The sequence below is a fragment of the Eptesicus fuscus genome, chromosome 5 (assembly GCF_027574615.1).
Source record: "Eptesicus fuscus isolate TK198812 chromosome 5, DD_ASM_mEF_20220401, whole genome shotgun sequence".
In the NCBI taxonomy this organism is placed as follows: Eukaryota; Metazoa; Chordata; class Mammalia; order Chiroptera; family Vespertilionidae; genus Eptesicus; species Eptesicus fuscus.
The window spans coordinates 59278317-59297672 of NC_072477.1; the positions used below are offsets into that span (position 1 = coordinate 59278317).

Below are 19356 nucleotides of genomic sequence, written 5' to 3' on the forward strand. Positions count from 1 at the left end.
GTGCCGTCTCAACAGAGGCCTCAGCAGATGTCATGGGCAAACAGACCAGGCCTTCAAACCTGTATTGACTGGTCACAGGTTTCCTGCTGCCTCTGGGGAGGGGCATATCTGTAGGCAGCGTAACTGCCTTAAAGAGAGGACAATTTCTGGGAACTCAGCTGTGAGCCTTTAGTCCTGACCATTCCAACAACTGGGGCAATGAACATCTCTGTTCTGAAAGGGGATGTGGGTTACAGAGGGGGACAAGGATCATCCTTTGTTTCATGCCACAGAGCTGTCTAAACGCCTACTAGGTGCCATGGGTCATCCAAAGAAGATCAGAGAGGCATTCTACCTTTCTAGAAACGTGTATTATCCATTACTATTCGCACGATAGACACAATCTGGCCTTTACAGCATATTGTCTATAGCATTCCAGGTAAAACACACAAGAGGACTCTGCTAGGTAGTAGGCATTGTAAAAAGTAGGCTAGACCCAGTTCTGAAAGCAGATGGAAATGATAAGGATTAAGCAATGATAATGGCTAGCATTTACCGAGGCTTTGTTTAAAGCTCTATTGTTATTCCCACTTTATGGACGTAAGGAACGGAGACATAGAGTGCTTTACAAACTTGCTCAAGGTCACAGAGCTCGTAAGAAGCAGCTAGATTTTCCGCTCCGACTGTCTGGTTGCAGAGCTCACTTAACCAGCTTTTCTTCACTCTCTGTTATCCTAGAGGAGTTGTAGATAAGTTACAGCCCTCAGCTTTTTCCCTTTTCTCATTTACTATAATTTTGCACGTTTGCTTATTTCTGTATCCCCCAAGCACTTTGTACTGGATGATGCACATAGTGACACATAACGAAGCTCAGTTGATATTTAAAAGAAGAGCTTTCGTTCCCCTCTCCCTCCACTGAGTGCTGGTGGGAGGGACAAAGGATGGAAGATAATAATTTGTAGTTTGTAAAAGGAATTTTAGTAGGAGACTCATTTCTTATAAAATCCAGCTTCCTGTACCAAGGAGCTGAACAAGACCAGGTCCCAAAGACATATAAATAATCTTTGTCTGTAAAGATTAAAGGTGGAATTCTAGTCATTTTTTCTGCTGCACACAAGCTAATAGCAGACCTGACCCCACAGCCTCTCACTTTACTTTCTAGTCTGCTCCAGAAGAAGGTCAGCAAGCCACAACCTGCCCGCCAACCCAGCCTGCTACACTTGAGTTTGATTTTGCCACCTTTTGAGCCAGGAATGGCTGTTGACATTTTTTAATTGTTGCGGGGAAGGAGGGGGGAGAGGAGGATCAAAAAAAGAGTATTTTGTGAATGTGGACATTATATGAATTCAAATTTCAGTATCCATACGTGTTATCGGCACATGAGCATACCCATTCGCTTATGCATTATCTGTGGCTGCTTTTCGATGTACAAGTGCAGAGATCAGTAGTTGAACAGGGACCGCATGGCCCGCAAAACCTAACATTTTTACTACCTCACCCTTTACAACCAACGCCTGCCAAGTGCTGCTTTGAGTGGTTCTCAATCTTAGCTCTGTTGGAAACATTGGGGGAGCTTTGGGAACTCCCAGTCCCCAAGCCCCAGCCTGTACCAGCTAAATCAGCATGTCTGGAGGTGGGACCCAGTCTTTAGGATTTGTTAAAGCTCCTCCATGTTTCCCCGATGTTCAGCCAGGACTCAGAACCACTGCCTCGAGCATGAGTGCATTTTGAGGGGCAGGTGGGTAGGCCTCTCACCATTCAGGCTGCCAGATGGAGGGCAAATGCAGACCACTCATCACCACCTGTGTGTGCCGGGGGTGAAGTGAGCAAAGGGGTTCCGGACTCCAGACGCCCTCTGGTGAAAGCTCTTCCCAAGGAGGGGATGGCAGGGATGGAGGGACCCAAGAGGAGAGGAAAGGATGGGTTATATCAAATATCTATCCCAGCATATTGAGTGACTACAGTGAAGACAGATTTTCGCCCAAATGGAGCATCATCAAATGTACAGGTGGCGTAGCCTTCCTCCCCTCCCTTCGCCACGAGAAACAGGTGACCTGATTCCTTAGCATCCACTAATGCAACCATCTGGTCAACGCGGCAGAGCACAGAGCCAGGCATCCTGGGCAATGAGTCCAAGTAGAAGTTTTAATCAGCTGTGTGGTCCATGCACTGATCTGCTTCCCACCCCAGGCGAATAGAATCAGAATCTGTAGGAACAGCCCCAGGAATCTGCATTTTAACCAGCATCCCAGGTGCATCTTAAAAACTTTAAAGTTTGATCATCACTTATCTAAATGGTTAGTTTAGAAAGGGCTGATCAAACTTTAAAGTGAGTGCTTAGCAGATGTGCAGGCACAGTTGTCCTACCATGGTTTCCCACAGGGGACTCGACTGGCTAGGCCAGTTGTGATTCCTTCCAGACAGGGCACTTCAGCACACCCACAGTGAAAAAAGATGGAATTACCAAATCAAACCTATAATATGCGAATAGACCAACTGGCCTTTAAAAAAACTAAAAGAAAAACAAAAACAGCAGTGGAAGTCATACACTCATCCCACCAACTGCTGTCTTCCTCCGTATTATGGGACCTCCATGGCAAACTGTTTTAAATATCTAAATAGTGCCAATCTTCCTTTTTAGAAGATAGGCTTAACTTTTGTAAGTCGATAAACATCATTTGTGGTGAAATGTGGTGACTACAGTGGGTGATTCAGTTGGATCTGTTTTGGCTCTTAAGTGACCATGCTAAACGAGCAGTACACTCTCCAACTCCAAAAGATATGCCTTCTTAAGACTTTGAATATTTTGTCTAAAACAGAGTTGTTTTAGAAGATTCCAGTTTATCCTAAAATAAAGGAGAACAGTCTTTGGGATTTACAAATTCCAGTGTGTTTTGTATGAGATCAACCCCATTTCTCTAGTGTGATTTTCACAGGGCTTAAATGTTGTGAAGGGGTATAAGCCATCAGTTTGTGGGTACAGGTGTTTGAATTTAGAAATACGTGATTCTATGCCAGCACATCATTGTGGGGATAGGAGAAACTGACTTCATTTCTGTTCATTAGGGGAGACTTGTAGGGAGGCTGTACTGGGGGCAGGTGGTCTTTTACTTCATTAAAGTGCAATGGATGGGTCCGCATTTGCATCAGAGCCAAAGGGCAGAAGTGGGAGCAGACAGAACCACCTGTGTTTTGCGGGGCTGGAGCTGGGTCGAATTGCAAATGTGCTTTAGAATCAGGTTTTAACTCTAAGTCAGGTCGAATGGAGTGGTGCCAAAAGTCAGTGTGAGAGCCAGTGCTGTGGGCAGTGCTGCGAGGCTGTATTTGACCACCCTGGGACCCAAGTGCCTGTTTCTGAAATGAAAGGCTATATTTTACGGGCTGAGTCTACCCTCCCAGAGAGCATGGGCGATGCCCCTTGATTATAGCACAAAGGGAGTTTGAAGCTTTCCCTTCTCCGCCGGCCTCTGGCATTGACTGCGTCCATTGTGTGCTTATCGCCATGGAGGCAGGCTCCTGTTCTAAAGTGTCCTGTCTGCCGGCTTGCACAAGTTCTTGGATGTCTTTGATTTCACCAAACTGAACAAAATTGAACACACAGATCACTGAGCCTTGATGTTCTAAAGGCAGAGATTTTTTTTTTTTTAAAGGTACTCGTTTCCCTGGAACAATTGGAACATAATACCGCACTGACGTGGAGTCTGAATTGCAGGTCCCTTCCTTCATGGATATGAGACATTCAGGTGACAACGTGTCCCTTCTACATCCATCACTGATTTCTGTAAGGATTCCTGTTGGGGATGATAAGGAAGGGAAAGATCCTTGGGAAGTACAGGTGGCTTTGTTTGCCTAAGTCTTTTTCAGTATTATTTTGGAAAGGCTCTTTTCTGTGATTAAAATGTATTCTCATTTCTGTTAGCCTGGACAGAACTGAAACCACTCCGTCACTGTGTGTGTGTGTGTGTGTGTGTGTGTGTGTGTGCGTGTGTGTGTGTGTGTGTGTGTGTGTGTGTGTGTGAGTGTGTGTGTGTGTGTGTGTGTGTGAGTGTGTGTGTGTGTGTGTGTGTGTGTGAGTGTGTGTGTGTGTGTGTGTGTGTGTGCTGGGAGCTGGAGGGAGCTGCCTTAAACGGTTCCAGTGGGCCATTTGCTTGGTTTCATGTTACACAGTTTCTGGCTTTCCTATTTACTGGAGAACTGCATTTTGACATTCACTGGAAACGATCTGTCCCACAGCCCCTCCCCCATGAAATGCTCCACTTGGTCCCGGATTGTGCTGTTGCCTTCCAAACTTAAAAATAAAGGGGTGGGGAGTGGGGGGGGGGGGACAGTTAGGCAACAATGCTTCCCGGGCAGCTTAACTGTTTAAGGGTTAAGGACACAGAAAAGTTATAACTTGAGGACTGTAGCCACCAAGGGTTGGTGAAGAGAGGTGCCTTTGTGTGCATGATTAGTTTGGACTCTGTTAAGACAAAATATCTTTTTTTGGTCCTATGGTGTAGGCAGGGTTTTATAGGCTTAAAAGCAAATCTTCAACTGCATTCTCATTCTCTTACATCAGCCCACTTCTCCCCTTCCTTCTCACGTGGCAAAAACAATAAACAAAGTGGCCACTGTTGGTACTGTGGGGCGTGTCCCCTCTTTCCTTCTGGTGCAGGCTCCCAGGGTGGAAATCTTCAGCCATTTAAACTCCAAAAATGCTGCTCCTCTCACAGCAGGTCAGCCCCAAAAGGGGCTATGCAGAAATGCAGGCTGCCTGGGCAGCTGGGGTGGCAGGGCACCCAGCCCTGTGGCAAACCCCTGCTTGGGGTTCTCTGTTTTCCTTTTTCCTCAGCATTTGTAAAGTCAGCGCTTTAGGTCAAAGGGTGTAGCTGAAACTTCAGAAAAGCGTTGGAAGAACTATTTGTTCTTGAAAATATTACAGTTAATCTCTCGGTCCCAGTCAGAGGGGAAGAAAAGATCTTTGTAAAGAAAGGCAACAAAATGCAGGCATCTATCTGTCTTCCCTGGAGGGAGTTTCAAGAGATTTGTTAACACCGATATCAACAAAGAAGAACGCAGAATCTGAGAGGTTATTTTAAAGCAGGGATCTGTGGTTCCCAAGAGGCCCACAGATGGTTTTCTGGGGGTGCTGGTGAGGTGGGGGCCTCTAAAATCAAATAGGAAAGTTTGTGCAAACAGGCCTTTTATTGGAGAGTCTGGGACTCTCTTTAAAAATCTCAAATGAATAAGTACTTTTTTGATATTTTTTGTGGTAAGATACACATAACATAAAATTTATCATCTTAACACGTTTTTAAGTGTATATTCAGTGCCATGAAATACATTCTTAGTGTTTACAGCCATCATTACCGTCTAACCCCATTATTCTTTTCACCTTGTAAAACTGAAAGTCTTTACCCATTAAACAATAACCCCTCATTCTCCCCTCCCCCCCATACACCTGTCTTTATGATTTTGACTATCCCAAATACCTCACATGGGTGGAATCATGTAGCATTTGTCTTTTTATTACCACCCTATTTCACTTAGTACAGTGTCCTCAAGGTTCATCCATGTTGTAGCATGTTGCAGAATTTCCTTCCCTTTTAAGGCTGAATAATATTCCATTGTCTGTATGTATATACGGTACCACATTTTGCTTTTCCATTCATCTGTGGATCAGCACTTGGGTTGCTTCTGTGTTTAGCTATTGTGAATAATATTGCTATGAACATGGTCTACAAAATACAACTACTTCTTAAAAGCAAGTTCATAGGCACAGGTTTTCTCTTTTTTCATCTGAGCAAAGTTGTATGGCACGAGGTTTTTCAGAATCTGTGAAACTTCCTGTGCCTCAACTGACTTTGACGTTCTGAGTGAGGGTGCCAGTGCACACATGTGTGTGCTTGCCTGCTTGGGTGTATGGACAGGCTCTGAATAACATACGACGGTAACAGCCAATGTATGGAAAGCAGAGGGCTGGGGAAGGGTGGGAGCATCCATGTGAGCCGTTTCCAGAGTTGACCCCTGCCCCTGGGCCCTGTTTCCTTGGCAGTTTACCTCAGCCACATTGGCATAAGGATTGGTTAAAAAGAAGCCCTCGGGGCCCCGGCTGGGTAGCTGAGTTGGTTAGAGCACTGTCCTGTTACATCAAAGTTGTGGGTTCGATCCCCAATCAGGGCACATACAAGAATCAACCAATGAATGCATAAACAAGTGGAACAACAAATTGATGTTTTCTTCCTCCCACCCTCCTCTTTCTCCGATCAAAAAAAATTTTTTTAAATGAAGGAGCCCATCCATATGTTGGGGAGTGAGCAAGGGAAGAACACCCAATATATTTGCTCTTCTAGACCCAGGAGCCTGGGACTCTGTCCTTTCCATGCACCTGGCAATGTGCCCGCTGGCGGGTGAGTCAGGCTTTGAATTCAGAGCTGGATTTTTGCATGTTGTCTCTCCCGGTATCAGCTGCATTCTTTGGAGTCAGTATTTAAATTCTTTGACTTTTAGTTTACTCATGTGTAAAACGGAGGTAAAGTACCTACCTGAAAACAACCTTGCTAAGACTGTAAAGTCAGCGCTGCTTCAAGCTGGGCCTAGCCATGTAATAGGACCTTGCTCCTTCGTTAAAACCCTGGCTTCCTGCTGCCGCGTTCTGAAGTAGGCGTTTCTAATGGGAAAGCGTGGCCAAACCTGGTCAAGATTCCCTGTTCTTCATGAACTTTTGGGAAATGGAAACAGGCAAGTCTACCAAATAAACTGAAAAGATAGATCTGGATGCAGTGAGCTACCCGGCCATGGCCATGAGGGCTTCTTTTTGACCAATCCTTATGCCAGTGTGGCTGAGGTGAACTGCCAAAGAAACAGGGAGGAGTTAAAGGCTAAGGTGGGACATGAGCAGCGAGGGAAATGAAGATCTGTTACTACCGGTAGCGTGAACGTTGTCCCACCTCTCTGTATAATTTTGTTAACCAGTGTCACCCCAATAAATTCAATAAAACGGAAAAGAAAACTAAAATCCAGGTTTTTAAAAAAAAATAAAGCAGCTGAAACCGGTTTGGCTCAGTGGATAGAGCGTCGGTCTGCGGACTAAAAGGTCCCAGGTTCGATTCCGGTCAAGGGCATGTACATTGGTTGCGGGCACGTCCCCGGTAGGGGGTGTGCAGGAGGCAGCTATCGATGTTTCTCTCTCATCGATGTTTCTAGCTTTCTATCCCTCTCCCTTCCTCTCTGTAAAAAATCAATAAAATATATTAGAAAAAAAACAAACAAACAATAAAGCATTTTCTTTAATTCAAAGTCACAACTTTACATTTGGTTAGAGGGTATTGAAACGGAATTTTTGGACTGGAACCTGGATTCTTTGTCCGTTGGAGTCGAAGAATGAATCCACAGACAGAGGGTAGTATAGCAAAGGTGGAGACTTACTGAAGAACAAGTACAGACTCCCACGTAGGGAGGGGAAGAGTCCCACAGAATGGATTCCCACCTGGGGAGGGGGAAAGGGTCCCACTGAGTTCCTTTTCCCTATGGCTTATAAGGGCTGCAGATCCTGGTGCCTTGATATCCCCTCTGATTGGTCACTAGTCCCTTAGACTGGTTACTATAGTAACTCCTGAGCTCAAAGGTCAAACCTCACTTGGGACCTGTGAGGTTCTTCCCAGCTCCTTCCTTATTGTTTTCCTATTCCCTTTGGGCTTTCTTCTCCTTCTGGATGAAGGGCTTCCTTCCCTTTATTTTGTAAATATAGACCTTGTGCTGTTCCCAGCTCCCTCATTCTATGGAAATGTACCTTTTGCAGCTCTGCAGCCCTGTGCTTCTTCCATGATTCTCTTAATTTCTAAAATTTTCTAAAATCTGTCTTTTTCACCCCAAAAAATTCCTGTTTCAGTGTTGACAGTTGGCATGAGAATAAAAAACAACAACAACAACCCAATGTCTGGGAAAGCACTTTGTAAAACTACAGGGTCCTATGTAAAAAGTAACAACTTCGAATAATTACTATTATTATACGCAGCAGCATCAATGCTCATCTTTGTTTTTACTTTTATTTCAAACCACTTACAAAGAACTTTTTAGACCAAAGCACTCCAGTAGACCAGTGGGCTCTCAGGGAGTAAAGGATCTGAAAATGCCTTTCTTATAATACATCTTTATTAATTACCAACACCCTAGTGGGGTGCCTGCACTAGTTATTTTGGCAACACCAGAGGCCAATTTGGATCAATTACATGTGTCTCATCAATTATTGATTAATCATTAAGATGACTCAAAATATCAATCAACCAAACTAAAGAGCCCAAACCTCTATGTTATCCTTCTGTTTGACTCCAGAGACAAAGTTTGGAATCCTAGAAAAACAATAAATATGAAATCCTGAGAAAATACGCTAAGCCCAAAAGCCATTCTATCTTTTGGTTGCAGGTATTTATGCAAAAATCAGACAAGATAATACCTTGGAGAAGAAGCACTTTGTAAAACGACAGGGTCCTATATAAAAAGTAACAACTTCAAATAATTACTTATCCAGAAAAAAAAAAAAAAAGAAAAGATTGGACTCCAGAAAAACACACACACCCATTTATCCAGAAGAAAAAAAAAAAAAAAGAATCGGAACTGAAACATACATTATAAATCCAAAGTAATGTCTAGAATCTTTGGAAATTCTTCTATTCTTCTTTTGTCTAAAGTGTCTACTAGAATTGTTCTGCCTCTCTCGCTGTCTCTCTCTCTCTCTACCTCTATCTCTGTCTCTCCTCTCTCTAGCTGCTCCTCCTTTTGAAAACATCTCAGAGAAAATAGTTTCATGAAATAGAATAATAGATATAAAAACTGTATTGTGTGTGTTAATATATTTACTAATTTGAACAATGATCTCCGGGGAATCTGGGGAAGAGCTTAGAGATTTCCATTTGCTTTGTGAAAAGTTTACTGTATGTATTGAAAGCCACATGGCGAGGGCTCAGATTACGCGAGTGAAAGCGTGGGCGGTTGTGAGTGCTGAGGCCCTGAGACAGAAGCTCTTAGTTCTAACTGCATTTCTGGAGAGGAGGGCGCCAGTGCGTTCACCACTTCCATTAAGGAAGAGCTACTTGTTTTAGTGGAGCCTTTCTCTCAGGAAGTGCAATATATAGTAAGGGCAGAAAAACAAGCAAAGGAGGAAATTTGTTATTGATTTTCTTTTCTTCTGTGAAATTACGTGAAAGCTCAATGGCTCGTAGCAGGAACTTGGTCAATAAGGCTCCATTTGAGACCATGTTGAAGTTCAGTCTCTCCCTTTCCTTTCAAACTTCCTCTAGTGTCAGGTTCTTTTGTATTTAATTGTCTTTGGTGCTGAGCTACTATGAAGCTTTTTATTCATAACACCACAGAGAGGGTTAAGCTAAAGGTAAACTGTGACATAGTCTCAGACAATCAAGTTCTGCCCCTCCTTGTTGGTTAAAAATCAATAACCCTAAAAACCAAACCTGGCCCTCGCTGGTTTGGCTCAGTGGATAGAGCATTGGCCTGCGGACCAAAGGGTCCCAGGTTTGATTCCCGTCAAGGGCATGTACCTTGGTTGCAGACTTCTCCCAGGCCCGGGTCCTGGTCGAGGCTCGTGCAGGAGCAACCAATCGATATGTTTCTCTCAGTCTTTCCCTCTTCCACTCTCCCTAAAAATCAATGGGAAAAATATCCTTGGGCGAGGATTAACAACAACAACAACAACACACACACACACACACACACACACACACACACACACACACGCACACACACAGGCACACAAAAACAAACAAACCTGAAAAGCCAAGAAAAACATGAGGCTGAGATGAATGGTAGGATTGCTTATTATAAAGCAGTTTTTCAGTATCAGGGTGTTGCTGGAAGTACTAAGAGTGTTTTCTCCTTTGGGAAGGTTGGTTATGTCAGATGTGTATACTACCATGATGTGTGTAGTATAATACTTGCTAACATTTACTGCACACTAGACAGTACGCTAAGTCTTCATATGGTTTCTGTTCCATAGGGAAGCAATAAGCCGTCTGTGCGAAGCTGTCCCTGGGGCAAACGGAGCCACTAAAAAGCGAAAGGTAAATAAATATTGGTGTGGTTTTCTTCTTTTATGTTTCCCCAGCTATGAGGAAGATGATATAAAAATAGTTGTTAGGTCATTCCACCATATGACTTAAAGGTCCCGAATGGCCTTTATTGGTTGGCATGATAGTAGAGATACAACTCAAAGTCGCTCTGGCCCCTCAGATTTTTCCAACTTGTCTTAAATGGTGGTGCCTAGAAGGACAGAGCAGAGAAAGCACCTGGGTTTCAAGTGAGAACATCCTGGTTTCAGGCCTGGGTCTTTACCTTCCTTTGAACGAGGTATCTCCTAGTCTGAGACTCTTCCTTATTCCTGTAAAGTTAAGTTGTTGAACCAGATGGCCAGTTTGGTACCTTCCAATTTGAATATGATCTAATATCTATTTTTAACATTTTAGACTTTTAAAACTCCTTGGCCTATTTTTAAGTGCAAACACGGGTGCTGGCAGCGATGAGATAATAACACATGGGGAGAAGGGACTTTTCATGCTGAAAGAGCACAAGTTTTGGTGTTAGATAGACTTGGGTTTAAATCCTGCCTCTGCCTCCTACTTTTAAAGAACAAAAGTTCAATCGAGTAAATCTGAAGATCTAATTGGCTGTATTACATCGGCCAGCATCCCGTCTAATAAACGGAGAGGTGCTCCCAGAAACTGCACAATATAGAAGGCCCTTCCAGGCAGAAACTGTGCCAGACAAGGAAGTGATTAGCAAAAGAAAAAAAGCGTTGTTTCAGGCCAAGTTACCTTCCCTTAGGGAAAGGCGGGGGTTACCAGGCAAATTGCCTCAGTTGCCTTTCGAATGCAGAGGGCCCATGTGAGAGGTTACCTCATGGGTACTGACTGGAACATTCCAGATTGATTAAGATTACATTCCTGGAAAAAGTTGAAACTGCAATTAGGTCAGGTATTAAGTAGGTTCAGCCCTGGCTGGTTTGGCTCAGTGGATAGAGCGTTGGCCTGTGGGATTGAGGGGTCCCAGATTCAATTCCGGTCAAGGGCACATGCCCAAGTTGCAGGCTTGATCCTCGGTGGGGGGCGTGCAGGGGGCAGCCGATCAATGATTCTCATCGTTGATGTTTCTCTCTCTCTCTTCTTCTCCTTTCCTCTCTGAAATCAATAAAAATATTTTTTAAAAAGGTAGGTTCAGTGTCATGGGCTTTAGCACAAGTGACTCCATTTGGATCTGTGGTTTTCTCTTTAAAACACTATCAACTCTGTGATCTTGGACAAGTCACTTCACCTTTTGGATCCTTGGTTTCCTCATCTGTAAAATGGGAGAAAATTGCACTTACTTTACAGGGTTGTATAAGAATTAAATGAAATGATGTCCACAGAGTGCCTAACACCATGTCTGACACTATTAGACTTTCAACAATAATGGTAATTAGTATTATTGTTATTAAGCTATTAACTCTAGGATGTTCAGTTGTTTTGAAAAGTCCAAAGGGGACATAAAGGCTCTGAAGATAACTCTGTAAGTCTTAGAAATGGAAACTGTTTAAGAGGGAAGGGATTTTTAGGTATCCTCCAGGCTAACCCTCTCATTTTGCCAGTTACTAAACTGTGGCTCAGAGAAGAGATTTGTCTTGAGTCACTAGGATCATAAAGATCAGAGCTGGCTATAGAAGCCAGGTCTTCAGATTCCCATCTTAGAGCTCTATTTCCATACCACCCTGCCTCATTTGTTACCATTATTCATCATTTTGCATAGAGCTGAACCCGGTGTAACCCAGAATGACTCAGATGAGCCACGTGGTGTGGAAAACTCTGATACGTGGCTTTGAATGCTATTAGAAACCCCGATTACTAGTTTCTTTGACAGAACCCATGGCCTCAAAGTAGCCGCCAACATCCCCTCCTACTTCTCAGAACCTCTGTGAATAGGATGCTTCAACTGGATGACCCCAACAAACGGGCCCCTTCTTTTAAGGCTTTCTCATTTCAGGAGTGGGGAGTCCATACCCCAAAACAAAACAAATCAGGCAATTGTTGTTCCAGAAAGTACACCTTTAATAAAAAAGAAAAAAATTTGAATTAATTTCCTTTGACAGCTAGCATTTACTGAATAATTAATACATGCCAGGGACTCTACTAAGCACTTTATATTTTTTATACTCTCCCCCCCTCAACTTAAAAAAATTGTGGTAAAGCCGAAACCGGTTTGGCTCAGTGGATAGAGCATCGGCCTGCGGACTGAAGGGTCCCAGGTTCGATTCCGGTCAGGGGCATGTACCTTGGTTGCGGGCACATCCCCAGTAGGGGTTGTGCAAGAGGCAGCTGATCGATGTCTCTCTATCATCGATGTTTCTAACTCTCTATCCCTCTCTCTTCCTCTCTGTAAAAAAATCAATAAAATATATTTTTAAAAAATTGTGGTAAAATATACATAATAACAAGTTTACCTATTAACCATTTTAAGTGTACCGTTTAGTGATATTAAGTACATTCATGTTGTGCAATCATTACCACCATCCATCTCCACAACTCTTTGCATCTTCTAAAAAACAAAACTCCATTACCCATTAAACAATAACTTCCCATTCCCCTCTCCATTCTAGTGTGTGTGTGTGTGTGTGTGTGTGTGTGTGTGTGTGTGTGTGTGAAACTCTCAAGTCCTTTTGAACATCACAAATATTTAAAGATGAAATCTTAAGACATGGCTTCCACAGCTTTATGGGAATAAAGAAAATCGGCAAAGGGAATCACATTTCATCCACCATCATACTTTCTATCACCATGATTTGGACTACTCTAAGTACTTCATTTAAGTGGAGTCATACAGTATTTGTCTTTTTCACTTAGCATAATATACTCAAAGTTCATCCATGTTGTAGCATGTATCAAAATTTCTTACTTTTTTAAGGCTGAATAATATCCCATTGTATGTTTATAATGCATTTTGCTTATCCATTTATCTGTCAGTGGACACTTGGGTTGCTTCCACATTTTAGCTATGAACATGGAACTCCAAAAATCTGATCAAGTCTCTGCTTTCATTTTTTGAGGCTGTATATCAAGAAGTGGGATTGCTGGATCATACAGTAATTCTATTTTTAATTTTTTGAGGAACTGTCATATTGTTTTCTATAGTGGTTGTACCATTTTACATCCCTACTAATAGTACACGGGGTTTCATTTTCTCCATATCGTTGTCAACACTTGTTATGTTCTTTGTGTGTGTGTTTTGTGTTTTGTTTCTGACTAGTTGAAGATCTATCCAGATTTTCTATTTGTTCATGATTAGTCTTGGTAGGTCTAATGTTTCTAGAAATTCATCTATCTTGTCTAGGTAATCCAATTTGTTGGCATTCAATTGTTTATAGTACTCTTATAATCCTTTTATTTCTGTTGAATCAGTAGTAATGTCCCCACTTTCATTTCTGATATTAATAACATGAGTCTTCTCTTTTTCTTAGTTTAACTAAAGGTTTGTCAATTTTGATCTTCTTGAAGAACCAACTTTTGGTTTTGTTGATTTTCTCTTGTTTTTCTAATCTCTATATCACTTATTTGTGCTCTCATCTTCATTTTTTCCTCCCTTCTGCTGGTTTTGGGTTTAGTTTATTTTTTTTCCTAGTTCTTTAAATGGTAAAGCTGTGTTGTTGATTTGAGGCCTTTCTTCTTTTTTAATGTGTTTATAGCTATAAATTCTCTCCTTAAGCAATGCTGCATCCCATAAGTTTTGCAATATTGTGTTTTTCATATTCTTAATCATCGCAAAAAAACTTAGACAGTAACTTTTTATATTTTTAATACTTGTGATGTTCAAAAGGACTTGGGAGTTCAGCTAGTCCAAACTCTCACAGGAATTTCTTTTATATAAACCAGACCTCTACTCTAAATACTTGGGGAGAAGGGAATGTGTGAGAAAAGTTCTGAGGGCTCAGATTTAACTGCTGCATTCCATTTTTAAAATCCTCACTTGAGGATATGTTATTATTGATTTAAATATATATTATTGATTTCAGAGAAGAAGGAGAGGGAGAGAGAGAGAAAAACATCAATGATGAGAGAGAATCATTCATTGGCTGCCTCCTGCATGCCCCCCACTCAGGATTGAGCCTGCAATCTGGGCATGTGCCCTAACAGGGAATAAAGCTAGGACCTTCTGGTTCATAGGTTGACACTCAACCAATGAGCCACACCAGCTTGGCTAATAAATTTTAGAGAGAAAAGAAGGGAGAGGGAGAGAGAGAGAAACATGGATGAGAGAGAGAAACATCAATCTGGTGCTTCCCATAGGCACCCTAACCCGGGATCAAACCTGCAACCTGGGTATGTGCCCTGACTGGGAATTGAACCTTCTACCTTTCGGTGTGCAGGATGACACTCCAACCAACTGAGCCACAACAGCCAGGGTGCATTCCAATTTTTTTAAAAGTTTTTAAAAAAAAATAAAAATCATTTCATCTCATTTGATTTATGTAGAGTAAAATAAAGAGGAAGAGTATGGGCTTTGACCCATTTTTAACATTAAAAGAAACATTCATTCTGTAACAGAATTCATAACTTAGAGTGTTTTGTTCTTTTTAAAGCCTCCAGTTAAGTTCCTATCAACAGTTCTTGGCAAAAGTAACCTTCAGTTTTCGGGAATGAATATAAAACTGACCATCTCAACATGCAGCCTTACACTAATGAATCTTGACAACCAACAGGTAAGATCATGAATGTCATTTATGGCTTAACATATTATCTATTTCTCTGGAGAGTCTGAGCATAATAAAGAGGATAAAGTTTCAGGCAGTGTGCCTAAAATTTACTAAGGCATAGGGGAAAAAATCTGCCAAGGATTTATACATACTAATAATTAGAGCAGCATTTCTAATCCGTCACTGGGGCATTTAACTGCGTGCATACTTGCCCCTTCCCTAATTGGCTTTGTAATAAGAACCAAAGTGCAAAGAATATAATAAGTACCATTTGGTAACACCTATTTTTATATTTTCAAATATGTTTTTATTGATTTTTAGAGAGAAAGGGAGAGGGAGAGGGAGAAACATTGATGAGAGAAAAACATCGATCGGCTGCCTCCTGCACACCCACTCCTGGGGATAGAGCTCGAAACCGGGCATGTGCCCTGACTGAGAATTGAACTGGTGACCTCTTGGTGCATGGGACAACACCCAATCCACTGAGCCACACCGGCTGGGCAACACCTATTTTTTAATCAGTCATTTATTACTCTCCACCAACCCTTCCTGAAGAAAAAGCAATTTCACCCTGGCCCAAATGGTGAACATTGTCCCATGTACCAAAAGGTTGCTGGTTTAATTCCCTGTCAAAGCACATATTTGGGTTGTGGGTTTGATCCCCAATTGGGGAGCATACAGAAGGGCAACCTACTGACTTCAGGTGAGGATTAAAAAACAGAACAAGCAATTTCATGATCAGAATTAAGCACAGAGGAAGAGTGATGTTAGGGTTAATGTTCTAGCTAACTGAAATTTTCTTACAAACCTTGAGGTTGAAAGCTTTCTAAAATGTTATTGTATAAACATTATTTTTTCAGCTTTGATGACTTATGATACTGAGTTTTTATTGTTAACCTTATTTCTTAAAGAATAGCATTGCTTGTGTCCTAGTCGGTTTGGCTCAGTGGATAGAACATCCACCTATGGACTGAAGGGTCTCAGATTTGATTCCAATCAAGGGCACATGCCCGGGTTGCCGGCTAGATCCCCAGTAGGGTGTGTGCAGGAGGCAGCCAATCAATGATTCTCTCTCATCATTGATGTTTCTATCTCTCTCTCCCTCTCCCTTCCTCTCTGATATCAATAAAAATATATATTAAAAAAAAGGAATAGCATTGCTGAAGCAAATGTAAAAGACATAGAGGCAATGAGCTAAAGTGTACCTTAAAATAGGACACTTTTTACTTGCTTTATATTTTTTTAACTAAATTCCTTATATCAGGTTAGTTACGTGTCTTAAAGTCTAGTTTTTTCTTTCCAATATGTAGTGATTGGAGATTTTTAATCTTTAAGGTTTTACTGTGCCGAGTGCTGTCAATCAGGGACATGTGGAGGGTGTACTATGTACTTGGCAGTGATAAAACACTAAGAGATTTTGAGGTCACATATAGGTTGAAATCCTGGCTTTGCTATGAATGAGCAAGTTACCCTACCACTCAATTTTCCTCATCAGTGAAAGAGCGGTATAGTACCTTTTCATAGAGTTTCTGAGGGGACGGATTTGGCAATAGTATGTCTCATGGGGTTATTTAGAGGACTAGGTGAGATCATGGATGTCAACCACTTAGCACAGTGCCAGTCACATGGTATCTATTATTATTATTTACCAAACATCCTTCTTTGAGACCTTTACATATACTCAGTACTTAATAGGGGAAGCATATTATATAACATTATAGAATTGTCAGTAACATATAAGTACAGTTACATACATTTTGATTTCCTTTTTTTTTTTTTTTTTTGCTAAAAAACTCACTTGTGTTGTTGAGGGCTGTTTTATTTTTTAAATTCAAAAGCAGAATTAAATACATTGATTACATAGTAGTATAAATCATCATAGAGGAAAATGCGTACTTTTATTAAGCAGTTCAACATAGATTCCTGTGTCACTGGGTCCTCATTGGTTATCCAAGAGAGGTGACACCACTGTTATGATGACAGGGGAACCTTTGGGGCTGTGCTTGGGAGGTGCCACATATCTGGGCGGAAGGTAAAACATTCTTCAGTCTTTCAGATGCTTTGTGTTCAAGACATTTGTAGATTTAAAGTTTATTTTTAGTTTTCAACCTCGTGTATGGTACCAGGGATGCTCAATGCTTTTAGTTATGAGATTTCACTGAGTATGGGAGCCCTCGACTTACCTCAGAGTTTTGTAGGGAAGGAAGAGTGGGCAGAGCCGGAACCAATCTGGTGACAGCCTTCTGTGCAGTCTAAAGAGCATTTTTAGAATGACTTGTTCCACAGGGTGACTGAGGAATGGGGAATCGAGGAAGCATAGGGTTGTGATGTGTGTGGCAGGGGTTCTAGTTTATTCTCAGCATTTCCTCATCCTCCACTGCCTTTTCTTCCCCAGACCCCTACAATTAGAGATGATATTGCCACACGCCCATCATCTTTCTGGCAGAACCGAAGTAGGGACAGTGGGTGTGGGCAGCTTCCACTATCAGTGGTTCCAGCAACGAGGTTACCTTTGGGAGTGAACCACATCTTTTCTGCACTGGTGCCACGGACTGGGGCTGTGTTCAGCTCAGGGCTGGAATGGTGACCAAAGTTAGGATCTCACGGACACACCACAGTTCAAATAATTTTGAACTATTCTGCCGGCCTGGGGGAAATGGCGTGGGGGCAGTGTACAAAGAGATGTGCCACACTCCAGATGCTTAAACTCAAGAAGCTTTATACATTCCATCAAAAGGCAGCTTCAGTGTTCGAGGCACGAAGGCAGCAAAGAAGAAACCTTATGGCTATAGCGTGAGAAAAGGGTTTTGTAATTACATTCTCCTTTTAAAAAGCTACCCTTTGAAGTTCTAAGATAAATACAAAGATACACTAATGCCTCCCCCTCCCTTAACTTCTAAGATATACTTTGGACTGAAAACATAAACAGGTTCAAGTTTATAGATACATTCTAGATGACAGAGTTTTTATGGGTCAGATGGTTCACATTTATTTTCAGCCACTGAAACTTTAAAAATATAACTAGCCATTCACTTCCAGAAAACGTCTCATAGAACTTCAGAGGCAGGAAATAAACTATATTAAACGTGTAAAGCTTGCAGTTTTTAAAACTTACCATATTTTGGGATGGCAAAATATATTTTAGAAAAGCAAGTTATAGGGTTTAAAAATGGTTTTTGTGTATTCCTTGTTTTAAAAATTTAAACAACAGACCTCCTTGACATATTTTAATACAGTATTTTAGGGCCTTAAGCAAAAATGTCAGTCTCAGTAGTTTCCATTCTTAGTATTTCTTTATTCATTTCTACATCTCCTACCACACAGCTCTAACAGCTACTGAAATTGAGAAGAGTAATAAAGAGGTAAGGAGGGTTAAAAAAAACCCCAAACAGGAAATAGAGACATTCTTTAGTCTCAAATATTTACAGAGTCCAGGCAGGTAATGCAGTGTTTAGGCACAAGAAAAACCAGTGTTGTGCCAGGCCGGTGCAGCTCAATGGTTGAGCATCGACCTATGAAACAGGAGGTCAGGGTTCTATTCCAGGTCAGGGCACATGCCCAGATTGCAGGCTCCATCCCCAGTAGGGAACGTGCAGGAGGCAGCCAAGTCAATGATTCTCTCTCATCATTGCTGTTTCTATTTCTCCCTCTCCCTTCCTCTCTGAAATCAATAAAAATATATTTTTAAAAATTTTTTAAGTGGTGCAAGCACAATAAACGGTGAGTGCCACTTGGACTCTGTTAGAGAGACAACACGGGGGGTCATGGCAAACAGAATACCTTCCCTGTGTAAAGGTGAACCAGGAGCTTTCTCCATGTCACTGTAGGTCAAGGACTGCCAGATCTCCTAATTTTGAAGAAAAAAGAAAAAAAAAAAAAGGATGGAAACCTGGGAGTTTTACTGCTCTCTCGAGTATGAAGTGTTGGTCTTTAATTATAAGTATGAGCCAAACAAAACAGATCTGTCCTTAGGGCAGCCAATGCGGGATATCTGATTAAAGCAAGCATTTTGCAATGCTTATGAACAGATGCAGAAAATGCTCCCCAAATCACACTGCATACTCATAAGCTTAAGTTCCCTCTCTCCCCACACAAAACCAGGACCAGAATTTACCCAGAATCCTTTCTTTAGTACCCATTAAATGAAGAGATATATTGCTTTTCCTAATCTCTATTACCATGTATCTCTTTAGTTTCCATTAAATGAAAAGATATCTATATCTATCTATATATCTATCTATCTATCTATCTAATCTTCATTATGTTAATTATATATAATTATCCCTATTTTCAATTCAGGACTGAGGCAGAAATATTAAGTAATTTGTCTACTTAGAAAGCTAATAAGTAGCCCTAACCGGTTTGGCTCAGTGGATAGAGCGTCGGCCTGCAGACTGAAAGGTCCCAGGTTCGATTCCGGTCAAGGGCATGTACCTTGGTTGTGGGCACATCCCCAGTAGGTGTGCAGGAGGCAGCTGATTGATGTTTCTCTCTCATCGATGTTTCTAACTCTCTATCCCTCCTCCTTCCTCTCTGTAAAAATATATATAAATAAATTTTAAATATATAATTTAAAAGAAAGCTAGTAAGTAGTGGAGCCTAAATTTGAATCAGGTAGGTTGGGTCCAGTCTGTGATAAGGTTTATAATAGAAATAAAAGTGATTTTACA

At 41.5% G+C, this 19356-nt stretch overlaps 1 protein-coding gene across 1 annotated transcript in view; it reads left to right on the forward strand.

Annotated features, from left to right (window-relative positions):
- SHC4 (SHC adaptor protein 4) overlaps positions 1-19356 on the forward strand; it is a 113771-nt gene that overhangs the window by 51410 nt on the left and 43005 nt on the right. The window contains exons 3-4 of the mRNA XM_008143121.3: positions 9968-10031; positions 14573-14692. Of these exons, the coding sequence (XP_008141343.2) occupies positions 9968-10031; positions 14573-14692 (184 nt within the window). The remainder of the gene's footprint in view (positions 1-9967; positions 10032-14572; positions 14693-19356) is intronic.